This window comes from Podarcis melisellensis, assembly GCF_964234715.1.
Source record: "Podarcis melisellensis genome assembly, chromosome: 5".
NCBI lineage: Eukaryota > Metazoa > Chordata > Lepidosauria > Squamata > Lacertidae > Podarcis > Podarcis melisellensis.
In genome coordinates this window covers 24,559,708-24,580,900 of record NC_138537.1, presented here as the reverse complement: position 1 = coordinate 24,580,900, position 21,193 = coordinate 24,559,708, and the positions used below count along the sequence as shown (strand labels likewise).

Below are 21,193 nucleotides of genomic sequence, written 5' to 3'. Positions count from 1 at the left end.
AAGTGCTTTTACTCTCCTAGAAAGGTTTCACAGCCCATATACTTTTTGTATTTCTCCCACACATGAGACAGAAGCTTTCAATTTTAATCTACAAATTTAACCCTCAATCCAATTCTCCAAAGACAGCACCTGTTGTACACATTGAGTACACTGGATAGTCTGAAAATAGTCCTCATTATCCAAAGGCTTCAAGGTGAAAATCACACGCACTCTCTTTTGAGGCTTCACTCTTCAGTTTTTAACTAATTTTGTTTTTTATATAAGCAAGTCTTCGTCAACTTTGTATAGGTTTATTTGATGCATTAAAAAACCCCTGCAATTAGTTTTTTTAAAAAACAGACTTCAGTCCTTGGGGGGGGGGGAGTTCAGCTGTCAGTTCCAACTTACTAGCCTTCAAAAATGATTCCCTCTCAATCTACTCCCCTCAGATGAAATTTATGTAAAGTAGCATGCTGACAAGGCCTGTCAATTAACAGTGCCTGACACTAAGAGCCAAAAATGTACAGTCACAAATTATATATTACATTTTGAATATATCTGTCTTATTAATATTCCATGATGTAATCCTCTTTGTATGTAATTTGGTGGGGTGGGAAATATAGCTTAAAATTATCAGCAAACTTTTCAAGATGGATCATCTCCAGCAAATGCTTCTTTCAAATGGAGGCTGGTAAGCACACAGGTTTGTATATGCTTTTTTTAGCCAGGGTTCTTGCAATGCCAAGTTGTTCGAGCCAAGGTTTCTCTTTAAATGCACTGCAATAGAAGATTTAGATATGATGTATGTTACTTTTCGCTGTCAAAGAAAAAGCAGAGAATAAGTACATATCACACCTAGTTTTAAATATATATATTTAATATATATTTAAATATATATATTTAAATATATTTAAATCAAGGAAACATAAATATGTAGTAATGCTATAGCCGGTTGATGCATTTCCATCTCATACTATTTTTATTTATGTAGTACTGTAGGTGTACGTAGAGCTTTGCAAATTAACTTAAGCAAAATTATAATTCCTTGCCCCAAAGGGACTGCAATTGGAATTTATCCAGAGGGAGAGATACCAGGGGGGAAAGCGGAAAAAGAGGCAAGGTGATAAAGGGATAAATGTGAATATTTACATTCAGATGTATTTAGGGTTTGTTTCTGTAAGAGACAAACCCAGAGTGATTAAACCAAAGGCTTAATGCTGAGGGGGCTAGTCTGCAGCCATCCTGGTGTTGTTGGGACTACAGCTCCCATCATCCCTGATCGTAGACCGTACTGCTTGGGGCTGATGGGAACTGGAGCCTACATTGCCTCATAACTTACCGAACACAGAAAGTGTCTAGGAGCAACCTCCACGATTTGTTGGTTTCCTGTGTGCAGGATTCCACCCCATTTCCAATGGGGAAAACATTCAGACTTATTAATTCCCCACTTGCAGCTTGAGGTGACGCAGTATGGAAACAGTTTTGCTACATGATGTGTTATGAGATGCTCAACTCTCAACTCCCATCAGCCCCAGCCAGCATGACCAATGATCAGGAATGTGGAAGCTGCAGGCAAACAACATCTGGAGGGCCACAGGATCCCCACTCCTATACGACTCTAAATACGGTGGTCAGATAGGGACTGATTATCACATGGAGACTATTTCAGGAAACTTCCATGGCAAACATTAGGCTGTTTCAGCTTCATGCATCATCAAAGAGAGACCACAGACCACAGCAGTGATAACAGTTTTTACCTTTCGCCTAAGATGGGCACAGATTATGCTGCAGAAATCTCTAATCATTTAAACTAGGGCAAAACATATCTTCATGGAGGACATCAAATGACTACAAGTCATAATAGCTATACAGTGGTACCTCTGGATGCAAACAGGATCCGTTCTGAAGCCCAGTTCACAACTAGAAGGGAACGCAATCCAGGTCTGCGCGTGCACGGGTTGTGATTTGCCGCTTCTGCGCATGACGTCATTTTGAGCGTCTGCACATGCGCAAGCGGCAAAACCCGGAAGTAATGCGTTCCCTTACTTCCGGGTCGCTGCAGAGCATAACCTGAAAACGCTCAACTTGAAGCATATTCAACCCGAGATATGACTGTATTGCCTCCAGAAGCAATATACCTCTGCATAACAATTATTGGTGACCATAACCAGAAGAGGGCAATTACACTCATGTCATGCTTGTAGACTTCTCATAGGTATATGGTTGTATTCTGGAATAGATGGACCTTTGGGCTGCCTAGGAATGTCAGAAAGCATCTGCCTCTGGCCCTCCTTCCCCTTGCTAATAAAGATCCCTGTGTTGGTCTGGAAAATCCACTGGTGAACAGTATGGCTCTTAAAAGGTCCATCATGGAAATGTAGGTAGATATGTCCTCAGTACTCCATGGAAAAGACCCTGATGTTGGGAAAGATTGAGGGCTCAAGGAGAAGGGGACTACAGAGGACGAGATGGTTGGACAGTGTTCTTGAAGCTACTAGCATGAGTTTGACCAAATTGCAGGAGGCAGTGGAAGACAGGAGTGCCTGGCATGCTCTGGTCCATGGGGTCACTAAACTACTAAACAACAACAATGTCCTCAGTAAGTAAACAATCCAGGAACTGAAATCACAGTATGATTCTTGCTTGGTTTTAACTCCCTTTGGTTAGAACAAGCCACTGTTCCCAGACTTCAGGTGTTATGTAGAAGCCAAGGTAGATGATAGTTGTTTCCCAATCAGCCTAACCTAAAACCATGGTTTGGGTCATCATTTGATGCAGATCAGTCTCTTCCATTTTATATGTTGTCTACGCTTATTACCCAGTTCTTTGCTTGTTTTATTTCCCTGGAGGGTTTAGCAGCTGTCAGCTTACTCAGCAGTTTCCTGCTGTTTCCTACCATCCTTTAGCTTGTAGCTGCATAAAGGTATTTTTCTTCAGATGGAAACACCAGGGTTACTATTGCTTAAATCACTTCCACCACATGGTGGCAGTATGCATTCATCAGCGAGAGTCTCACTCTCAAGTCTATCCAAGACACCCTTTTGTAGGAATCTCCCCCAAATAAATATTACAGCTAATAAAGAAGATTCAGTTACTGCACCTGCATTTCTCTCTTGCATATGCAATTAAAAATAAAATCTTTAAGAGAGGGAGATTATGTATTCTGTGTTTTTTCTCAGAATAAAGTAGCCTACCCAGACCCTGAGTCAGATCCAGCTGTCATGCATTTGTTAAATAAGCTGCAGACTTCATTTACAGTGGTACCTTGATTCTCAAACGCCAAAAACCTGGAAGTAAGTGTTCTGGTTTTCAAATGTTTTTCAGAAGCTGAACATCCAATGCAGTTGTCGGCTACTGTTTCTGGGGCACCTGCACAAATCAGAAGATGCACCTTGGTTTTTGAACATTTTGGAAGTCAAACGGACTTCCAAGACGGATTAAGGTTGGCACTTTTGTTTTTGGTATTTATTTTGCGTTTTTGTTTTTGAGGCTTTTTCAATTAATTTGTTTTTGTGACTGTGTGGAACCCAGTTCAGCTACTGATTGATTGATTGATTGATTGATTGATTGTGTGACTGTGGAAATGGATAAAGGCCCCCCATCCAAAGAATGGCTATCATCAGTGCAGGTAATTTTTTTTTTTATCATCTACAATACTGTCTTACTTATTTTATAGTACAGTACATTGATTATTGCTTTCATTTTATGGTCTTGTTAGATAGTAAAATTCATGTTAAATTGCTGTTTTAGGGGTTGTTTTTAAAAGTCTGGAATGGATTAATCCGTTTTGCATTCCTCTCTATGGGAAAGCACGCCTTGGTTTTGGAATGCTTTGGATTTGGAATGGACTTCCAGAACGGATTAAGTTTGAGAATCAAGGTACCACTGTATTTAATTGTTGTTGTTGTTGTTTTAAAAAAACTTCAGTCCTGTGTTATATCAACTGATTTCAGCACAGGGTACATACTCCAAAAAATAAGGCCAGGGGTGTAGAAGTGAGGCATCCCTGAGATGGGGCTGCTCAGGCTGCTTTTAACCTACTGTAGGTCCCAACAGGTGTTCAGATGAACAGAGTTCTCTGTGAGACCTCAGGCCTCTTTCTCTGAACAGCTCTCCCCAGGATCTGAGTTGGATGAGATCCTGACAGCCCAGCCTTTTCAGTTGTGGTGCCTTAGTTGTAGAACACCCTGCCAAATCAGGTGTATCTGGCCCCCTCTTTTCAGAAGATTCTTAAGATCAAGCACATTTTATGTTGACAGGTGTTTTCAATTCACAGTCCAGGCTGGCATGTTTTCTCTGTTGGATGCTGTGCTGTTTTTATGATACTTCACAACTGTATGGTTGATGGTATCTCGCTTTTTCTAGTGCTTTTGTTTTATGATTTAGGTCCTAATCTTACACATATCTATCGAGAAGTATGTCCCATTGTTTCCAATAAGCGATATCCTACTATGATTAATGGCTAGATGGAACTTATTTCCAGGAAATTTCTTAAGTTGACTGCTGTGCTCACCATAGAAATACAGGAGGTAAATGTTAAATAAAACTGTAAAGAAGATCAGTGCATTTTCTTACTGGAAAGGTACATAGACTTGGGTGAATCGATGGGATAAAATATATTGTGGCAGATCAGGAAAATGCATAAAACATATGCCTTTAAAGCACACCTAAAAGGTAAAGGGACCTCTGACAGTTAAGTCCAGTCACAAACGACTCTGGGGTTGCGGCACTCATCTCACTTTACAGGCCGAGGGAGCCGGCGTTTGTCCACTCTGCAGTTTTTCTGGGTCATGTGGCCAGCATGACTAAGCCGCTTCTGGCACACCGACACCGACACCAGAGCAGTGGACGGAAATGCTGTTTACCTTCCCGCCAGAGCAGTACCTATTTATCTACTTGCACTTTGACATGCTTTCAAACTCCTAGGTTGGCAGGAGCTGAGACTGAGCAACGGGAGCTCACCCTGTCGCGGGGATTTGAACCGCCAACCTTTTGATCAGCAAGCCCAAGGCTCAGTGGTTTAGACCACAGCGCCACCCATGTCCTCAAAAGCACACCTAACACACATTTAAAGAAGATGTTTTACTCAAAGAACCCTATTTTATCAAAGTTGCTGAGAATTATAGCCCCGCAAGGGGTAAAGTACAGTTCTCAGGACTCTTTTGGGGGAAGCCATGTACTTTAAAAATGTCACTTTTTATTTATTTTTATTTTATTCAGTTTTGACGGTGGGGTGGGGGCAGAATCAAAAAGGATACAACCCCAATAGTGTGCTGCCTTTCAGACTGGGGTGTTTCTGGGTGCACTGCCCACCCTTGGTAAGAACAAAGATAAACATACCTGGCTATGGCTAAGCAGTAGATTGCATTCTCCCTCGGTGATCTTCCACTGTGTTCTGAAAAAGACTTGACAGAAGAATTGAGCAGAATTTTTGCATTGGAGATGGAGTAACGAGAAACAGGCTTGACAACAGAGACAGCGGGTAGAGGAACTCTTGCTAAACACATATTTTGGTCCATATTTTCTTCACTGCTAATGTGCAGAATCTTCCGCCTAGCATTATTTTTCTGTGCCAGTCTGCCCGCATTAGCATTGTTGTATGCATCTGCTACCAGGGGCAATTTGACATTTGTCCCTAGGTACCCCTTTGAAATCGTCAAGCACCAGTCACCCTGCCCGCGCTGGAACTGAGAGTTTATGTTTGGTAGTTCATAGCCTCTGCGGCCTGTGCCCTTGACTGTGGCCGAATAAAAACTTTTGGAAGTCATTTTGGGCTCTGTGAAACCATCCACAAGGACAATGTCCCCAACCCTAGTCCTGAAGACTGATGTCTTCTTGCGCCGCTTCTTCGTACAGATGTTATTTTGAGCCTTAAGCAGCCACAGTTTTAACTTGATGTAGATTTTCATGGGAAGGGAGGAATTAGGGTAAGAAACCACGGACCACATCTTGGTGACTAAATACAGCACACAGTTCTTGTGTCTGTGTTGGATACATAGCTGCAAGGGAGTTTGTCCGGCAGAGTTCTGGCATTCCAGGCATAAGACACTGTAATTGACAAAGGCTTTCAGAACCATGAGTTGGCCTGCTTCAGCAGCTGCATGAACTGGACAGTTTGTGACATCTGGCTGGCTGTTTTCGTGACACCACTCTCGATAGGGATGTATGCCAACTGGTTCAGTGGGTTTCACACCCTGTTTCAGGAGCCACGCCAAAAGCTGGAGGTGCCCGAAAAAGGCTGCCATATAAAGAGCTACCCTCTTTTGATATCTGAGAGAGAGAGAGAGAGAGAACATGAATGAGTAGTGAAAAGTAAAACAAGTCCTTTGCAAAAATCATAGTTAGACATGCAGTAGAGAGAGGATAATGTAACAATTTTTTTTTAAGTCATGAGTCTGAAAATCCCTGAATAAAAGTAAATAATAATAATAATAATAATAATAATAATAATAATAATAATTTATTATTTGTACCCCGTCCATTTGGCTGGGTTTCCCCAGCCACTCTGGGCGGCTTTCAACAAAGATTAAAAATACATTAAAATGTCACACATTCAAAACTTCCCTGAACAGGGCTGCCTTCAGATGTCTTCTAAATGTCAGGTAGTTGTTTATCTCTTTGAAATCTGATGGGAGGGCATTCCACAGGGCGGGTGCCACTACCGAGAAGGCCCTTTGCCTGGTTCCCTGTAGCTTTGCGTCTCTCAGTGAGGGAACTGCCAGAAGGCCCTTGGCACTGGACCTCAGCGTCTGGGCAGATTGCTTCTGACTGTAAAAGCAACCGCTCACTAGGGCTGTGCAGATCAAGCTCCATCTAAAGCTGGATCTAGACACACCAAAGAAGTGTTTCAGTTTAAAGCGTTGTGAATTTAAACAGGGAAAATGGGTAGAGAAAAATGGGACTGCACATCTCCATCTGGTGGTACAATGTTATATCACATATACAACGCATATAAAAGGCTTTTTCTTTACCAGTCTAGCTGAGTCCTACGGTAAGTAGTTTGGGGGGTTACATTTTGTTTTTGTTTCTCTCCCTCCCTCCATTTGCAATCCATGAAGGAGGCACCTAATTTGCCTGAGAAGCACCTTTCATTAAGGTATCAAAGCAAGATTAGAACCTAGGTCAAATAATTTTTTTTCTTTAAGGGGAGGGGCATTTTGAAACTGACCGTCTCGGTCTCAAATGGAAAACCTCTTTATAAAGTTAACTATTATTTTAAATTGATTGTACCTGAGCACTGGTTCTTCCTTTGAAAGATAGCGCTGGACCTTGGGCTTGTTTCCTAAGAGACATCCAGTCAGGAATTCTTTCCATCCATCCCAAACATCCAGGTGAAGAGTTGTGCCTGCCAACAGAAAGTTCCAGTCCTTTGCTCTGCTTCTAGCTTTTTCGTGAAAATTTTAAAATCTCATATATTACAATAGACGTTTCACAAGATAATTTGCTGGCGGGAACTGTTGTTAGATGTCATCACAACCGAAGTGTCCTATTTGAATTCTATATAGTTCTGCTTTCCCCGACCTGCAAGTCCTCCAGATGCTTTGAACTACAACTCCCATCGGCCCCAGCCAGCATAGCCAATGGGAGCTTCACTCCAAACATTGAGAGAGCATCAGGTTGGGAAACGTTAATACCGTATTGGCCTGAATATAAGCTGTATCCAAAGATAAGCCGCACCTTTAAAATTCAAGGGGGGGGGAGAGACAATACCCAAATATAAACCACTCCCTTAAATTCTGCAGGCACTCACACCCATTCTGTTTTACCGTATGTCTGTTTTCAGCAGCAATATCGTAAAAGCCAATTTTTGTAAGATTGCAAACTTAAGCTACACTTTAACTTTTCAGAGTCGGATTTTGGAAAAAAAAGTGAGGCTAATATTCAGGCCAGTATGGTATACTCTTTGTGTTAGTTTGCATTTTTTTGTACAGAAAGTATTGATCTGATGTGCAGAGATATTTCCTGTAGTCTTAGTTCATGAGGAAGGTGTTCTGGAAGGTTTCTTTCTGTGTCAAAGAAACAAGCAGAAGGTTCTTGTTTAGGTTATTCCTTCAGAGAAGCTGAGCACAGCCGACTTAAACTGGCGTCTCTTATCTCTTTCTGTCATGGTCATGCTGACTATAAAAGTAGGGCCAGAAGAAGCCTGGGTTTCACTTTCTCTTTCTATCTCTCTTCCGTCTGGTGTGGTGTTATGTACATAGTATGCTTAGAGTGAAGGTTTAGACTTATTATAAGTTCTTGTAAGTTTAAGTTAAGTCTGCTGCAACTGGATTTTTTATCAACAGTGCCAGTCCTGAATGTATTGGATTTGTGACCAATAAAGCTCTGCTGGATGAAATATTAATTGCTTCTGGTCTATTTTTGGGAATACTGCAACATGTTTAAGTTGTTACTCTGCTAACTATACAATGGAATCTACTCTGGATCAATACTGAGTAGAATTCCATGACATTTTGTACATCTTGCAGCCAGTTTATATGCAGGTTTCTGTGGAAGTAAGTACATACACTTACTTCCTTACATACGCTTACTTACTCGGGTTACATACGCTTCAGGTTACATACGCTTCAGGTTACACACTCCGCTAACCCAGAAATAGTGCTTCAGGTTAAGAACTTCACTTCAGGATAAGAACAGAAATCGGGCTCCGGTGGCGTGGCAGCAGCAGGAGGCCCCATTAGCTAAAGTGGTGCTTCAGGTTAAGAACAGTTTCAGGTTAAGAACGACCTCCGGAACGAATTAAGTACTTAACCCGAGGTACCACTGTATGTTTAATGGCTTCTCTGCTGAGCGTACAATGGCATACATTCCAAAATTATTGGAGGGCAAAGCAGGACACCCCTGCCCCCACCATCCCACCTGTCCCACCTTTGTACTCCTTCGCTCGCTCACCAACCCAATCCTGGCGCTACCTGCCCAAGCCATCTCTGCTCTCCTTCGCTCACGCTGCTCCTACTCCCTGCCCTCCTCCCTTGGCCTGCCACCTCTTCCTCCTCTGCCAGCACTGCAGACGTACTTCCGGAAACTGGCTTCCAGAAGTGTCAGGTCAGAAGAAGTGAGAAGAGCAGGGGAAAAGGTGGGTTTTGCTTCTGGGTTGTCGTTTTTTGACCCCGTGTTCGGGTGTGAGCCAATTGACTCGCATCACAGCACGGAAGCAAAAAATACACCAATGTTTCGGTCCTGCACTCTGGCACGGCCAGAGCATGGGACTGGGACATACAGGATTGGGATCAGATGCCTTCTGGAATGCCCCGCTTAAAATGGGATAGTTGAGTGGTATGCACTGGACTGTAGCCTTACACTGCAATTCTATACATATATCTTTGCTCAGAATTACACCCCACAGAGTTCAATGGGCTTCACAGCTTGGTAAGTGAGCATAGGCTTGCAGCCTTACTCTATGACTACTTATTTTGCTTTTCTATGAGGCAAACCAGTGTATCAACAATGCTTCCTTTCAAATGTCTTGGTCGTTTCATAGGCTACTTAGATATATAGATTGCTTGCTACAAAGTGTTGTTGTTTTTTAATGTGCAAATTGCAGCAACAGTATCTCTGAACAAAGGCTGAATTATCTGACTGCATGGTTCTATAAAAAGTTAAACTTAACTAGCTTTTTATCAGCTTTCTTCGTCTTAACATTTCCAAATACTCTATATCACTTGCAGATGTTAAGAAGGCACTCGTGGGAAGGCCCAATAATATTGCAAAATATGGTGTTGTCCAACATACACACAAAATATTTTTATTCAAGAAAACGGTCCAAAATGATACCTATTTCTTAAGTTCAAATATTTCTAGAAAAGTCTGGAGATCTATGTTATCACATGGGAGTAGATAAAAACCCACAAACAGTCTTAATACCTATATCTAACTGATAATCACTCAAGGTATTGCAGTCGTACATCTCTCTGCCCTCTGGCGTCCTGAGACAATAAATGCTGTTTGGAAAGCCGCACTTCAGGGTTACCAGGCTTTTGAGCTGGGAAACCTTTAACCCCAGGAGATAAGTCTTCCCCATGATGGGCATTTTTTCACAAGTGACAGCATTGTAAACATAGAAAACTGGCTTATCTTCTTCCTGGAAAGGAAACCCAACAATGAGATCAATATTCCAGTGGTAATATCCTTTGTAAAATTGTGCTTATAGCCCATGAAGAATTCTGACTATAAAACATGCGGGCATCCATTCCTAATGCATAGAATGTGGTCTTGTGGATGATGCTATAGCCCACAACAGCAACAATCAGTTTTGTTATAAAATTCCATTCAATTTAATATACAATCTCTACAGTGGGGAGATACAGGAAGATATGAACACCTAGCACTGTCCTATATACAAAGAGCTGGATTTGAATTCCAGATCAGCCTTTGTTGTTGTTTAGTCATTTAGTCGTGTCCAACTCTTTGTGACCCCATGGACCAGAGCACGCCAGGCACTTCTGTCTTCCACTGCCTCCCGCAGTTTGGTCAGACTCATGTTTGTAGCTTCGAAGACACTATCCAACCATCTCGTCCTCTGTTGTCCCCTTCTCCTTGTGCCCTCCATCTTTCCCAACATCAGGGTCTTTTCCAGGGAGTCTTCTCTTCTCATGAGGTGGCCAAAGTATTGGAGCCTCAGCTTCACGATCTGTCCTTCCAGTGAGCCCAGATCAGCCTAGTTACAACTTAGTGCAAGTCCTTCTTTTGCAACCTTCATTCCCACCTGTGAAATAGGAATAACCACTGACCTACCTCACAAAGTAGAGGTGTTCAGAGAGAAAACGAAACAGGACTTGTAGAACACTTGTCACGATTAAAGGTCCTGTTGAATGGAAATAATGGTTTCTAATATAGGATTTCCAGGCCAAGAGAACAATGTCTGGCTATGTTTCTCCATCTCTGTAGATGCCCCAATATGAGCACAGTCCTTTTTCAGTTCAATTCTGTTTACTCCAACTGAGATCAGAGGATTGCATTCCTAGGTAACTGGGCAGAGAATTGTGGCTCTCAATGTTCTATGCTTTGTTCTCATCTTCAGTGATCTTAGTAATGCTGTGCCAGGAACAATAAAAAATTCTGGCAAACTAACTCTCAAACTGAGAAAACAAAGCGACCTGGGATAAATTGTTTCAGGATTCTCAAACCACAGCCAAGCTGAATTCAGAAATTCTCTCTGTTTGCATATCAGCTTCAAAATGAGAGGGGGTGGAATTGCTCTGGGCATTGGGTGAAATCTAAATGGCGGATTACAAGTCACCTGGTACTGATTCAGGGCACTGCTACTGCTGCTGCTGCTGCCGCCGCCACCAGGTCACAAAGAGTCGGACACGACTAAACGACTAAACAACAACAAGCATACTGCTGGATGCAGCAGGTAGGGGCAAAGAGGAACAGTGTTTGAGGCAGAACATCCTTTCAGATATCACAGGCACTGACATCCAGGCAAGGAGCTGGCTACCATATTAATGTACTTTCTGTACAGATCTATCGTTTCCATTTTTCTGAAGAACTACAGAATGTATAAGATACGGGATACTAAGCAATACGGAATATTCAAGGTTTTGCATTTTAAAAGAGAGCCTTGAAATCTTTCAAAGGCTGTGCTCATACCATACATCCAAAACACAGGACTCCCCCCCCCCAAAGAATCCTGGGAAGTGTAGTGCTGGGAATGATAGCTCTGCAAAGAGTAAACTACAGTCCCCATGATTCTTTGCAGGAATTGAAGTGTATGGTGTGTGTGTTGTGCAGTCAAAGTTCCTTAAAAATCAGTGTGAGGCTAAAGTCTGTGTACATGTGACATTTTATTCTAGAATCAGTGGAGACTGAGTATTCCCCTCACCCCAACGTAGGCCACACACAATCAAGATCTGTTGCGTATTTTCCTGCCCCTGGAAAGCAAGTATTGAGAAACTGGTTTCATTCCAAAAGGTCACCATAGATTACCCCACACAGCGTTCTTTTGAAAACAAGTGTCGACAGCCCTGGCAACAGGGTGTGTATACATAACTGCCCAATGACATAGTGGGTGGGCATCTAACTAGGTCACAATCGCCACCTCCTTCCTCTTTCACCTAGGACATGTGCAGGGAGGACTAGGTGTGGATAATAACTCAATCAAGGGGAGGGTTTTCAAAGGAATATCAAGAAGCCACACCCATGCTTGTGGATGGCAGGGTCTAGAATCAATCCAGATTGAAAGCAAAACGCTGAGGATAAGCATGTACAATTCCAGATAGAAAAGGCATATTTTTGTGCTGCAAACACCTTGCTGTGTACCCAGCCTAAGGTTTAACTCTCCTTGCATTAGCGCTTTCCTGCCATCATTATCCGAAGGCGACTGCATCTCAGTGGAAGATCAGGTGCTTTTGATTCCTGCTGAGTGATCCTAGCCCAAGATTTATAATTTAGTGAGGAAATCGGCATGCATGGAGACTTTCCGTGCTAATTAGGCAGCCTAGGTTTGTTTGTTTTAAAACCGGTACTATACCTTAACGACACATTTGATGGTCGATGAAACTGATATGCCTACATCAGCAAGTATCCAGCTGTCCTTTAACACTGCTCCTGCATAAATTAGCTCCAAATACCGCCTGCCTTGCTTATCTTCCGAGAGAGGAACGTGAAAATAATCCTTAAAGGGGGAGGAAATTATTATTTTAGAGATAGACGTAAACACTTATATCCAGGGCAAATAACCTGTTAGTGTTCAAGTCAATACTCACCACTGAGGGAGCTACAGGGAAGGCCTATTGCTAAGTGCAAAGTACCGTATTTTTCGCTCTATAGGACGGACGCACCCGACCATAGGACGCACCTAGCTTTAGAGAGGGAGAACAAGGGGAAAAAATTCTCCCCCTCTCTGCTCAGCGTCCCTTCAGCAAAGCGGCAGGAGAAACGGAGCCCCTTCCATTTCTCCTCCCGCTTGGCTGAAGGGGCGCTGTGCAGCTCTCCCTCTCTGCTGAAGCCAGGCTTCAGCGAAAGCAACACGAAGCCTCCAGAGTGCGGAGGGAGTGCTCCCTCTGCGCTTCGGAGGCTTCGTGTTGCTATCGCTGAAGCCAAGGAGCCTGTATTCGCTCCATAGGACGCACACACATTTCCCCTTAATTTTTGGAGGGGGAAAAGAGCGAAAAATACGGTACCTTTCCCAGGCTCAGTTCCTGGCATCTCTGTCTAAAAAATCAGAGGCTCACTGACAGTCAGTGTAGACAAGGGGTGGGGAGCATTTTCAGCCTGAGGGCCACCTTCCCTGGCAGGCAACTTTCCGGGGGCCGCATTGCAGCAGTGGGCAGGGCGAGAGGCAGAAGTGGGTGGAGCCATGGATGTGCCTTGGACCTTTCTACAGCAGACTTGCATCCTAACCCTGCAAAAGTCTCTCTGCATTCATCCACATGCATATCCTCCATCCACGCAAACAAGGGGTTGTCACAGCCCTGAGGGCCAGACAGAAAGGTCTGGAGGAACACAGTTGGTCGCTGGACCCGAGGTTCTCCACCTTGGTGTAGATGATGCTGAGCTAAATGGACCGCTGGTGTGGTTCAGTATAATGCAAGCTTCCTATTAAATTGGGAATTAAGTATTTATGTGGATCCCACCCCCTCACCATCCTTGCCTCCTCCACAGCTATGTGGACTAACCCACATAGCATTTGGCAATGACTTGTTGCTTCAGTACAGGAGGCAGGGCCTGAGCCCAGTATTAGAGACTGTAAGGCAGTGTTTTCCAGACTTGGGTCCCCAGCTGTTTATTAAACTACAATTCCCATCATCCCTGACCACTGGTCCTGCTGGCTAGGGATGATGGGAGTTGTAGTCCAAAACCAGCAGGAGATCCAAGTTTGAGAAACACTGGTGTAAGGGGTCCCATTGCAGTAGGGGGACACTTAGTGTGGGGTGGACAGCCGGCAACCTTCCCGACGCCAGTGGACTCCAACTCCCATCAGCCCCAGCTAGCATGGTCAACAGTCAGTTAAGATGGTAGTTGTAGCCCGATAACATCTGGGAGGCCACAAGCTGCTTATCCCAACTCAGTGCCAGATCCTGTGCTCTGTTTACCAGGACCAGGACCAGGTTCTCTCATGCTGTTCTTCATGGCTTGAGGTTATAATAGGCTTTAAAATATATCTATCTATCTCAGTTTTATTTCCCTGATGGAGAACAAGAGTCCTTTTGAATTCACTGGGATATACTTGCAAGTAAACATTCATACTATTGGACCGTAAACGTGTTTGGGTTGCAATCCTATGCACACTTACTTGAGGATAAGCACCTTATAATTCAATGGGACATACTTAATAGTAAAAATGGATCAAAACTCTGATAAATTAAAACATATTGAACTCTATTTTTATTTTGTGTTGTTTCATATTGACTTACAGTGCCCTGGAGTGAATCTGAAGCCCCCCTCAGATGTGTTTGGTGGTTGTGCCAAAATACATAAATCCTTGTACCCAAATTTAAACTTTCTCTTTTGCATACTGCAACTGGAAGGGTTTAGCTGAACCTTACAAGACAGCAGAGCCCTTAGTTATTTAAGTTTGTCTACTCAGCTTTCATCCCTCAGAGAGACTATTCTAACCATCCCTCATGAAAATATATGCAGATTCAAAACCACCTAGTGAAGCTGAGGTCATATTCACACCATATATTTAATACACATCTATAGCACATAACTTCTTCCAAAAAGAATTATGGGAACTGTAGTTAACCCCTCAGGGATAAATTCCCAGCACCCTTAAAAACTACAGTTCCCAAGGTTTTAAAGTCATGTGCTTTAAATGTATGGTGTATATGCAGCCCTAATCAGATGGATTAAAATGTAAAATATTATACTCTAATATAAAAACAGATAATATAAATTTAAACCAGACTCTTGAAATTTTTATTTTTTTTAAACTGATGTTAATTCGTTTTGCTACATCAAACATTAAAACAGACAAAAGAAACATACATAACACATACACACAAAGAACTCTCCTTTTTTTAAAAGAACCCAGCGCGTAGGAAGACGTTCCTCAGAAGTTTCATTTTGGCAATGAATATTATCTGATTCAGATTCTCACAAGCACTTAAAATCAAAATAATAGAGAACGAAGCAACTTGGCCAAGCCCTTACCTTTATCATCAGTTTTAGATCTTTCACTGTGTTCTCTGATGAAATGTCAAAGGATTCCCAAAGTCCTTCAAAAGCGATGAAAATCCTCATTTTGGGGGGGGGGGAGCTTCTTAGAAACGCCTCCAACGTCTTTCTACTCCATCAAATTCCATGTCAGATGCAAATCTTATCTCCACACTGGAGGCAAAAGAAAAACTATTTAAAGCAGGCTGTAAACATCCAAGCAAAATGTGCACATCCCACCCTGCCCCCACCTCCCAAAAGCCAAAAGGCAGCCTGGAAAACCCAGGCTCAAGCAGGCAGTGTAGACCCTGCAGGAAACAATGAGCGGAATTTGTTTCCCAGGCTGCACTGAACAGCAAAAAAAAATGTTCCCTTTTCCAACCCGTAAACTTAATTAAACCAGCAAACCACGTATTGATCAAGGCATGTGCATGCATGTTCCAAGCTAATCACACCCATCGTATTTGCTCAACAGGCACTTCTCAAACCACAGAGCGCCAGAACATAAGTGAGTCTGGTGTTTATTTTATTGCTTATGGTAAGCTTTGCACTTTCTGTAAATAAATCTAATCTCAGCACTCATGTTACCATAACAACTTTATAAGCCAGCTCCACCAGTTTGGATCAGAAGCCAACTGTACTCTCCCCCCAACCCCCCCCCCAATAAGGATCAGACAGCTTAATCGCTTGAAACTATAGGTATCTGAAAAGCAAGTGCATGAGAACTGGGCAAAGAACTATTTAATATCCCTGTGTTATTTCAAGCTTGGGAAAGGCATGTCTTAATGGCACCAGGTTTGTTTGTTTAGTCGTCTCCAACTCTTCGTGACCCCATGGACCAGAGCATGCCAGGCACTTCTGTCTTCCACTGCCTCCCGCAGTTTGGTCAAACTCATGTTAGTAGCTTCCAGAACACTGTCCAACTATCTCGTCCTCTGTCATCCCCTTTTCTTTGTGCCCTCAATCTTTCCCAACATCAAGGTCTTTTCCAGGGAGTCTTCTCTTCTCACGAGATGGTCAAAATATTGGAGCCTCAGCTTCAGAATCTGTCCTTCCAGTGAGCACTCAGGGCTGATTTCCTTAAGAATGGATAGATTTGACCTTCTTGCAGCCCACAGGACTCTCAAGAGTCTCCTCCAGCACCATAATTCAAAGGTATCAATTATTTGGCGATCAGCCTTCTTTATGGTCCAGCTCTCACTTCCATACATCACTTATGGCACCATAAAGGTAAAGGGACCCCTGACCATTAGGTCCAGTCGTGGCCGACTCTGGGGTTGCGGCGCTCATCTCGCTTTATTGGCCGAGGGAGCCAGCGTACAGCTTCCAGGTCATGTCGCCAGCATGACTAAGCCGCTTCTGGGGAACCAGAGCAGCACATGGAAACGCCGTTTACCTTCCCGCTGGAGCGGTACCTATTTATCTATTTGCACTTTGATGTGCTTTCGAACTGCTAGGTGGGCAGGAGCAGGGACTGAGCAACGGGAGCTCATCCCGTCGCGGGGATTCAAACCGCCAACCTTCTGTTCGGCAAGCCCTAGGCTCTGTGGTTTAACCCACAGCGCCACCCTTATGGCACCATAAAGACTAACAAATCTTTTGTGGCAAAAGCTTTCATGGACTAGAGCCATGGACTAGGTGTGTGACATGTTATCCCTAGTTGGATGCTTGCAGATGCACTTATGGGACTAGAGGTGGGGAATGTTTTCTTCTCCATGTGCCTTCAAAAGGCCATTCAAAGGAGATGCAGAGGTAGCTACATAAGAATGGGCTTTCTTTAGTGGCGCCCTTCACCCCGTCTGTGGAATGATCTCTCCAGGGAGAAGCACCTGGTGCCATCCTTGTCAGTCCTCAGGTGCCATTCTAAGGCCTTTTTGCTTACTCAGGCTCCTATGGTGGTACCCATCTTTTCCTGGGGTAGAAAGGACATATCCTTATTAATGTCACTAGATCAGCATTTTATGTACTTTGTATTGTTCATTGCTTTAATTTTTTTCTTGTTTTAAATTGCTTTTATTTGTGCATGCTATCCTGTCAAGTCGCTTTGAGACTCTTTTTTAATAAAGTGACTGATAACTGTAATAAATAAGTGTCGTCTTCATCATCAGATGGCCAAAAGACAATGAAATTCAAGAGGCATGCATATGTTTAAATTGTAAATGTATAAAATATAATCAATTGAAATGCTTGACAACTTGTCTGTACACCAGACTCTTAGTTGGTTTTGCTGCAACAGGGCAACACAGCAAATCCTCTGTTCTGGATCTTAAACAGAAAATATTTTGTGGCTAAGAATTCCTAAAATAGTAAGTTAGCTGGTACTTCGAGAGCAGCCTTCCTCCACCTAATGTTCCTTTTGTATTGCAGTAAGTTGTTGTGTTATGGAATGGTGGCTTTTTGATGACTCCATGTTCTGCTAAATTTTAAATGGCAGGAAAAACTGTATGCCAATATTCTGACCCAAATTTAATCAATGCAACATTCCAGCATTTTTCTGAGCCAATGGGGTTGCCATTGGATTTTTGTCTAGTAACAGTTAGCACAGAAATGAGCAATGCACATTCACTAGATGCCAGTAGATTCCCAGAGGTGGCTTTTATTTGTCTGAAAAATCATGTGAAATGTGAATATGAACAGGTAAGGAAACATTGTGAAGATGGAATAAAATGCCATCTGAACACAGACACACACACACACCACAGATACGACACATTATTTTGTTACGAGGCCCTATTTGTTTGTTTTTATGTTGAGAATATTGCCTTTCCATATATATACTATATGCCATGGCGTTTCTCCTTTTCTAGGACTGAATTCAGATCTTCTACATTCAAGCATAGTACTCTTTCGCTATTAAAGTTCTGCCCAATGTAGGTTTTGCCTCCAAGAACCGAATCAGAAAATGTAAATGCTGTATGGACACACCTCTATTTATGCCGAAAACCTATGTAACAATCAAGGAGTAGTCAGATAACCTTCACGCAACTTTGTTATCACTGCCAGGATCAATAACAGCCTACATCTGTCACCTGTTAGTCTCTTTCTGCGATTCCTGGTGGTGCAAGAATCGGGCCCTAACCACACAGTCACACCCTGAATCACCAATGGCATTTAAAATGTCATCAGGCTGGTTTGCACAGGTTTGCTTTATCATCGGACGACTGTAATACCAAGTGAGAACTTCTATGCATACTACTACTTTCTTTACCAAAACTGAACGATCAGTTAAAGATGTTGATGGGCAGCACCGATATATCCAACAGAATTATAAAATGCTGTCATACCAAGCACAATGTCTTGAATGGAAAAATAAATGCTTTGGCACAAACAGAAAACACATCTGCTCACACAAGGCTGGCTTCCCTATTTTCACCAATCCACCTGTCTACTGCTGCCTCTGCACCACTTTGCATAATGTATCAGAGGATCTCCCCCCCCTGCAAGATCAACTTTTTAGTGGGTGCTATGGCTCAAGGGGCTTAGTGTAAATTTGGAGGCTCCAACTTTTGGAGATGGAAACACGCTTTACTTGCAGAAGAATACCTCTGGATACAAGCCACCCTATCTGCATAATGTAAGGCCCTTTTCAACTGAGCTGTTACTTTTCTATGAAATCAGTTCACACCACGGGAAAGTCAGAGGACTAAGGAGTGATATGGTAATAACAATGGCATGTGATCTTTTACTCAGAATGTACTTAAACTGTTCTGCAGTCACACGGCAACTGGTAACTGGAGCAGAGTTATATCTGGCAGTGAAAGAGGAAGGAAGCTCCCTTCCTTGATTCAAGCAATAGATGGGGCAAAGCTGGTCTTCCCCTTCCTGAGGTGTGAACTGATTTCATAGAAACAGCTGCATTGAAAAGGGCCTCTGCATAATCTGCATAATGTATGCAGATAGGGTGGCTTGTATCCAGAGGTATTTTTCTGCAAGTGAAATGCTGAACAACCCCTTGCCCCTCAACTTGAGCATCTACATTGCTATGTTACATGTGAGGAGACCAGGTTGGTTTGCAAGTAGCTACTACAGGCAAAATAGACTAAAAACATTTTCTTTATTATTTTCCTGAAGCAACATTTTGTCGCTTCCATTTGTCTTTTTACTGTCTTTAATTCGTAATAAGCTTCATAAAATTGGTTTTGGGTGCATCTGTATCAGCCTCAAAGGGTTATTTTAATCCTTTGTGTGCCTAGACTATTTGGGAGCCATTTTGGGCTTGGGGAAAGCCAAGGTAAGCTATATGTTCTCTGGTCTCCAAAGTATGTACCTTGGATCCCCAGAAATCACTCCTGTCAAGGGATGAGAGGGAACCTAAGGAAGTTTAGTAACGGCTTGCCTAAAAGCCTCTTGTATGACTGGTAGGCATGGAAAGAAAAGAAGAAAAAGTTATTTATCCCCTCCTGCTACATTTTGTACATCATTTCTAAGGGCTTCATACGGAAAAGTGCTAGCATGACAATCATAGACTATTCTTGCGTAACTTCAGAGTAGACATCAAATATTATTTAGTCAAATCTACATCCAACTGGGGTGGATGTAGATGTATAATAGATGTATAACAGAAGTCCTAATTTTGCAGCATCTTTTCTCTCTTTCCTACTCCCAAACCACACGGAGCTTCTTTCCTTTTGCTTCCCACCCTGCACAATATGTGTATCTTCCATCTTGCAGAGATGTTTCCTCTTATCAGAAGCTCTCATTGGCTTGTTTTCCTTTATATTATTAGCGCTTAGCTTTTCTCCCCTGCACAAAACTCTACCAGTACTCCCATCCCTTATTCTGCACTTGAAGCATCTTCAACAACTGCCTCTCTCACTTCTTTGCCTTGTCACGAAAGGTGCGTCTGTCTTTCTTTCTTTGCATCTTAATCCATCTTTTCCCTCCTGCAAAAAGGGCTTCCATCCCATGCATTGTCGAGGGACCAGCGTGGCTTCCTGATGGTTGTCTTCATGAGGGCAAAACCAAACCAAAACCACTCTGCACATGCTCAAAGGCTCTGCTATCCCTTGCAACTGGTTCATTCCAGCACATAATATCGTATATAGAACAAATGACCTAAGTATATTTTATGCCATCATTTTGCTTTAATACAGGCTCCTGAGCATAGCTGTCAACGTTTCCCATTTTTAAAGGGAAATTCCCTTATTCTGAATAGGATTCCTCGCAAGAAAAGGGGAAAGTTGACATCTATGCTCCTGAGGCCACCCGCCCTCGCCCCCATTACGCCTCCTGCCAGGACCAGCCGCCGCATCCTCCCTCCTCCTCCTCCCTCCGGGCCCCGCCCCCTCCGGCGGCCGTCACGTGCGAGCATCCGTGCGCAAAACACCGTCCGCCCCCCTGCGACGGGCATCCGGGAGTGGCCAATCCCCGCCGCCCGCTTCTCCCTCTCCGCCTATGCGTGGGCGCGTTCTCCGCCCGGGGCGGGATTTCCGCCGCTGCTTCGTCTGAGGGGACGAGAGAGAGGGGTCTTTAGACTATGGATTCCGCCTGAAGCTCTTCCCTCGCTGGGCAAACCCCGCTCTCCCCTCGCCGGCTTCTGCCTCCGGATTCCGGGTAAGCGAGAGGCGGGCGTCGCCGCCGCCCCTGCCGGGCTGAGAGGAAGCGGGCGCCGGAGGCTCGGGGCTCTGCCGGCTCCGGCGTCTGCTGCGCGGGGTCGTTCGGAGAGCCCAACGGACCCTCTCGCCCTTCACGGGCCTTTGCCGCCTCTTTCCCCCCTCACCTACCTGATCCACCGAGAGCCCGCTTTCGCGAGGGGGAAAAAAAGAAACGTGTCATACGCGCACGTCTGAATGGGGCGAAGGGCGGGCGCGTGTTGACAACCCAGGAATCGGGAAGAGCCAAGTTGGCAAGTTGCACTTCACTTTTTAAGGCCTTACTTTCAACTTCTCGTTTCCCTCCTCTTCTTTTCTTTTTGCGCTTTGGGTCGAAACTCGCGCAAGGCAGCGCCGGGTTTCGAGACGCTCGTCTGCGCAAAAGAGCGTCTGATGCGCCGGCCTTAAAATCGCTCCCCTTGATTAACGCGGCCCCGTGCCAGGTATGTAAAGGTGTGCTGCATTTGCCTTGGTTCTTAACCTGGGGTGGAACTGGGCTCGCGGTGGCGGCTTGTGGTTTTGTC

The 21,193-nt window shown here is 43.7% G+C and overlaps 2 protein-coding genes and 1 long non-coding RNA gene across 6 annotated transcripts in view; 1 reads left to right on the top strand and 2 right to left on the bottom strand.

Moving 5' to 3' along the window:
• The window catches only part of LOC309369976, a 260,636-nt gene that overhangs the window by 106,374 nt on the left and 133,069 nt on the right, over positions 1 to 21,193 (bottom strand). The gene's annotated exons all lie outside the window — the stretch shown is intronic.
• Positions 624 to 21,065, bottom strand: ANKUB1 (ankyrin repeat and ubiquitin domain containing 1). Of its 4 annotated transcripts, none has more exons than XM_081911106.1 (7): positions 20,955 to 21,065; positions 15,076 to 15,252; positions 12,452 to 12,595; positions 9,844 to 10,060; positions 7,210 to 7,363; positions 5,320 to 6,249; positions 624 to 756 (listed from the first exon to the last, which is right to left on the bottom strand). In XM_081911106.1, exons 2-7 carry the CDS (start codon positions 15,163 to 15,165, stop codon positions 657 to 659), a joined length of 1,635 nt encoding a protein of 544 aa, XP_081767232.1. In that variant the 5' UTR covers positions 15,166 to 15,252; positions 20,955 to 21,065; the 3' UTR covers positions 624 to 656. The 4 variants fall into 4 exon arrangements, with proteins under 4 accessions (XP_081767232.1, XP_081767234.1, XP_081767233.1 ...); XM_081911108.1 differs by having other exon boundaries at positions 7,210 to 7,324; positions 20,955 to 21,063; XM_081911107.1 differs by lacking the exon at positions 20,955 to 21,065 and adding an exon at positions 20,802 to 20,932.
• RNF13 (ring finger protein 13) overlaps positions 20,474 to 21,193 on the top strand; it is a 46,402-nt gene continuing 45,682 nt past the window's right edge. Inside the window, exon 1 of the mRNA XM_081911302.1 lies at positions 20,474 to 20,631. The gene's annotated coding sequence lies outside the window, so the exon portion shown is untranslated. The remainder of the gene's footprint in view (positions 20,632 to 21,193) is intronic.

Bases quoted from the DNA above. Each gene is read 5' to 3' on its own strand.
- ANKUB1 (XM_081911106.1), bottom strand. From the start codon at position 15,165: ATGAGGATTTTCATCGCTTTTGAAGGACTTTGGGAATCCTTTGACATT. The intron at 7,364-9,843 runs GTATTAAGACTG...TTCACGAAAAAG, and splicing joins TGATTATCAGTTAGATATAG to CTAGAAGCAGAGCAAAGGAC. The intron at 6,250-7,209 runs GTACAATCAATT...TCTCTCTCTCAG, and splicing joins AAGGAAGAACCAGTGCTCAG to ATATCAAAAGAGGGTAGCTC.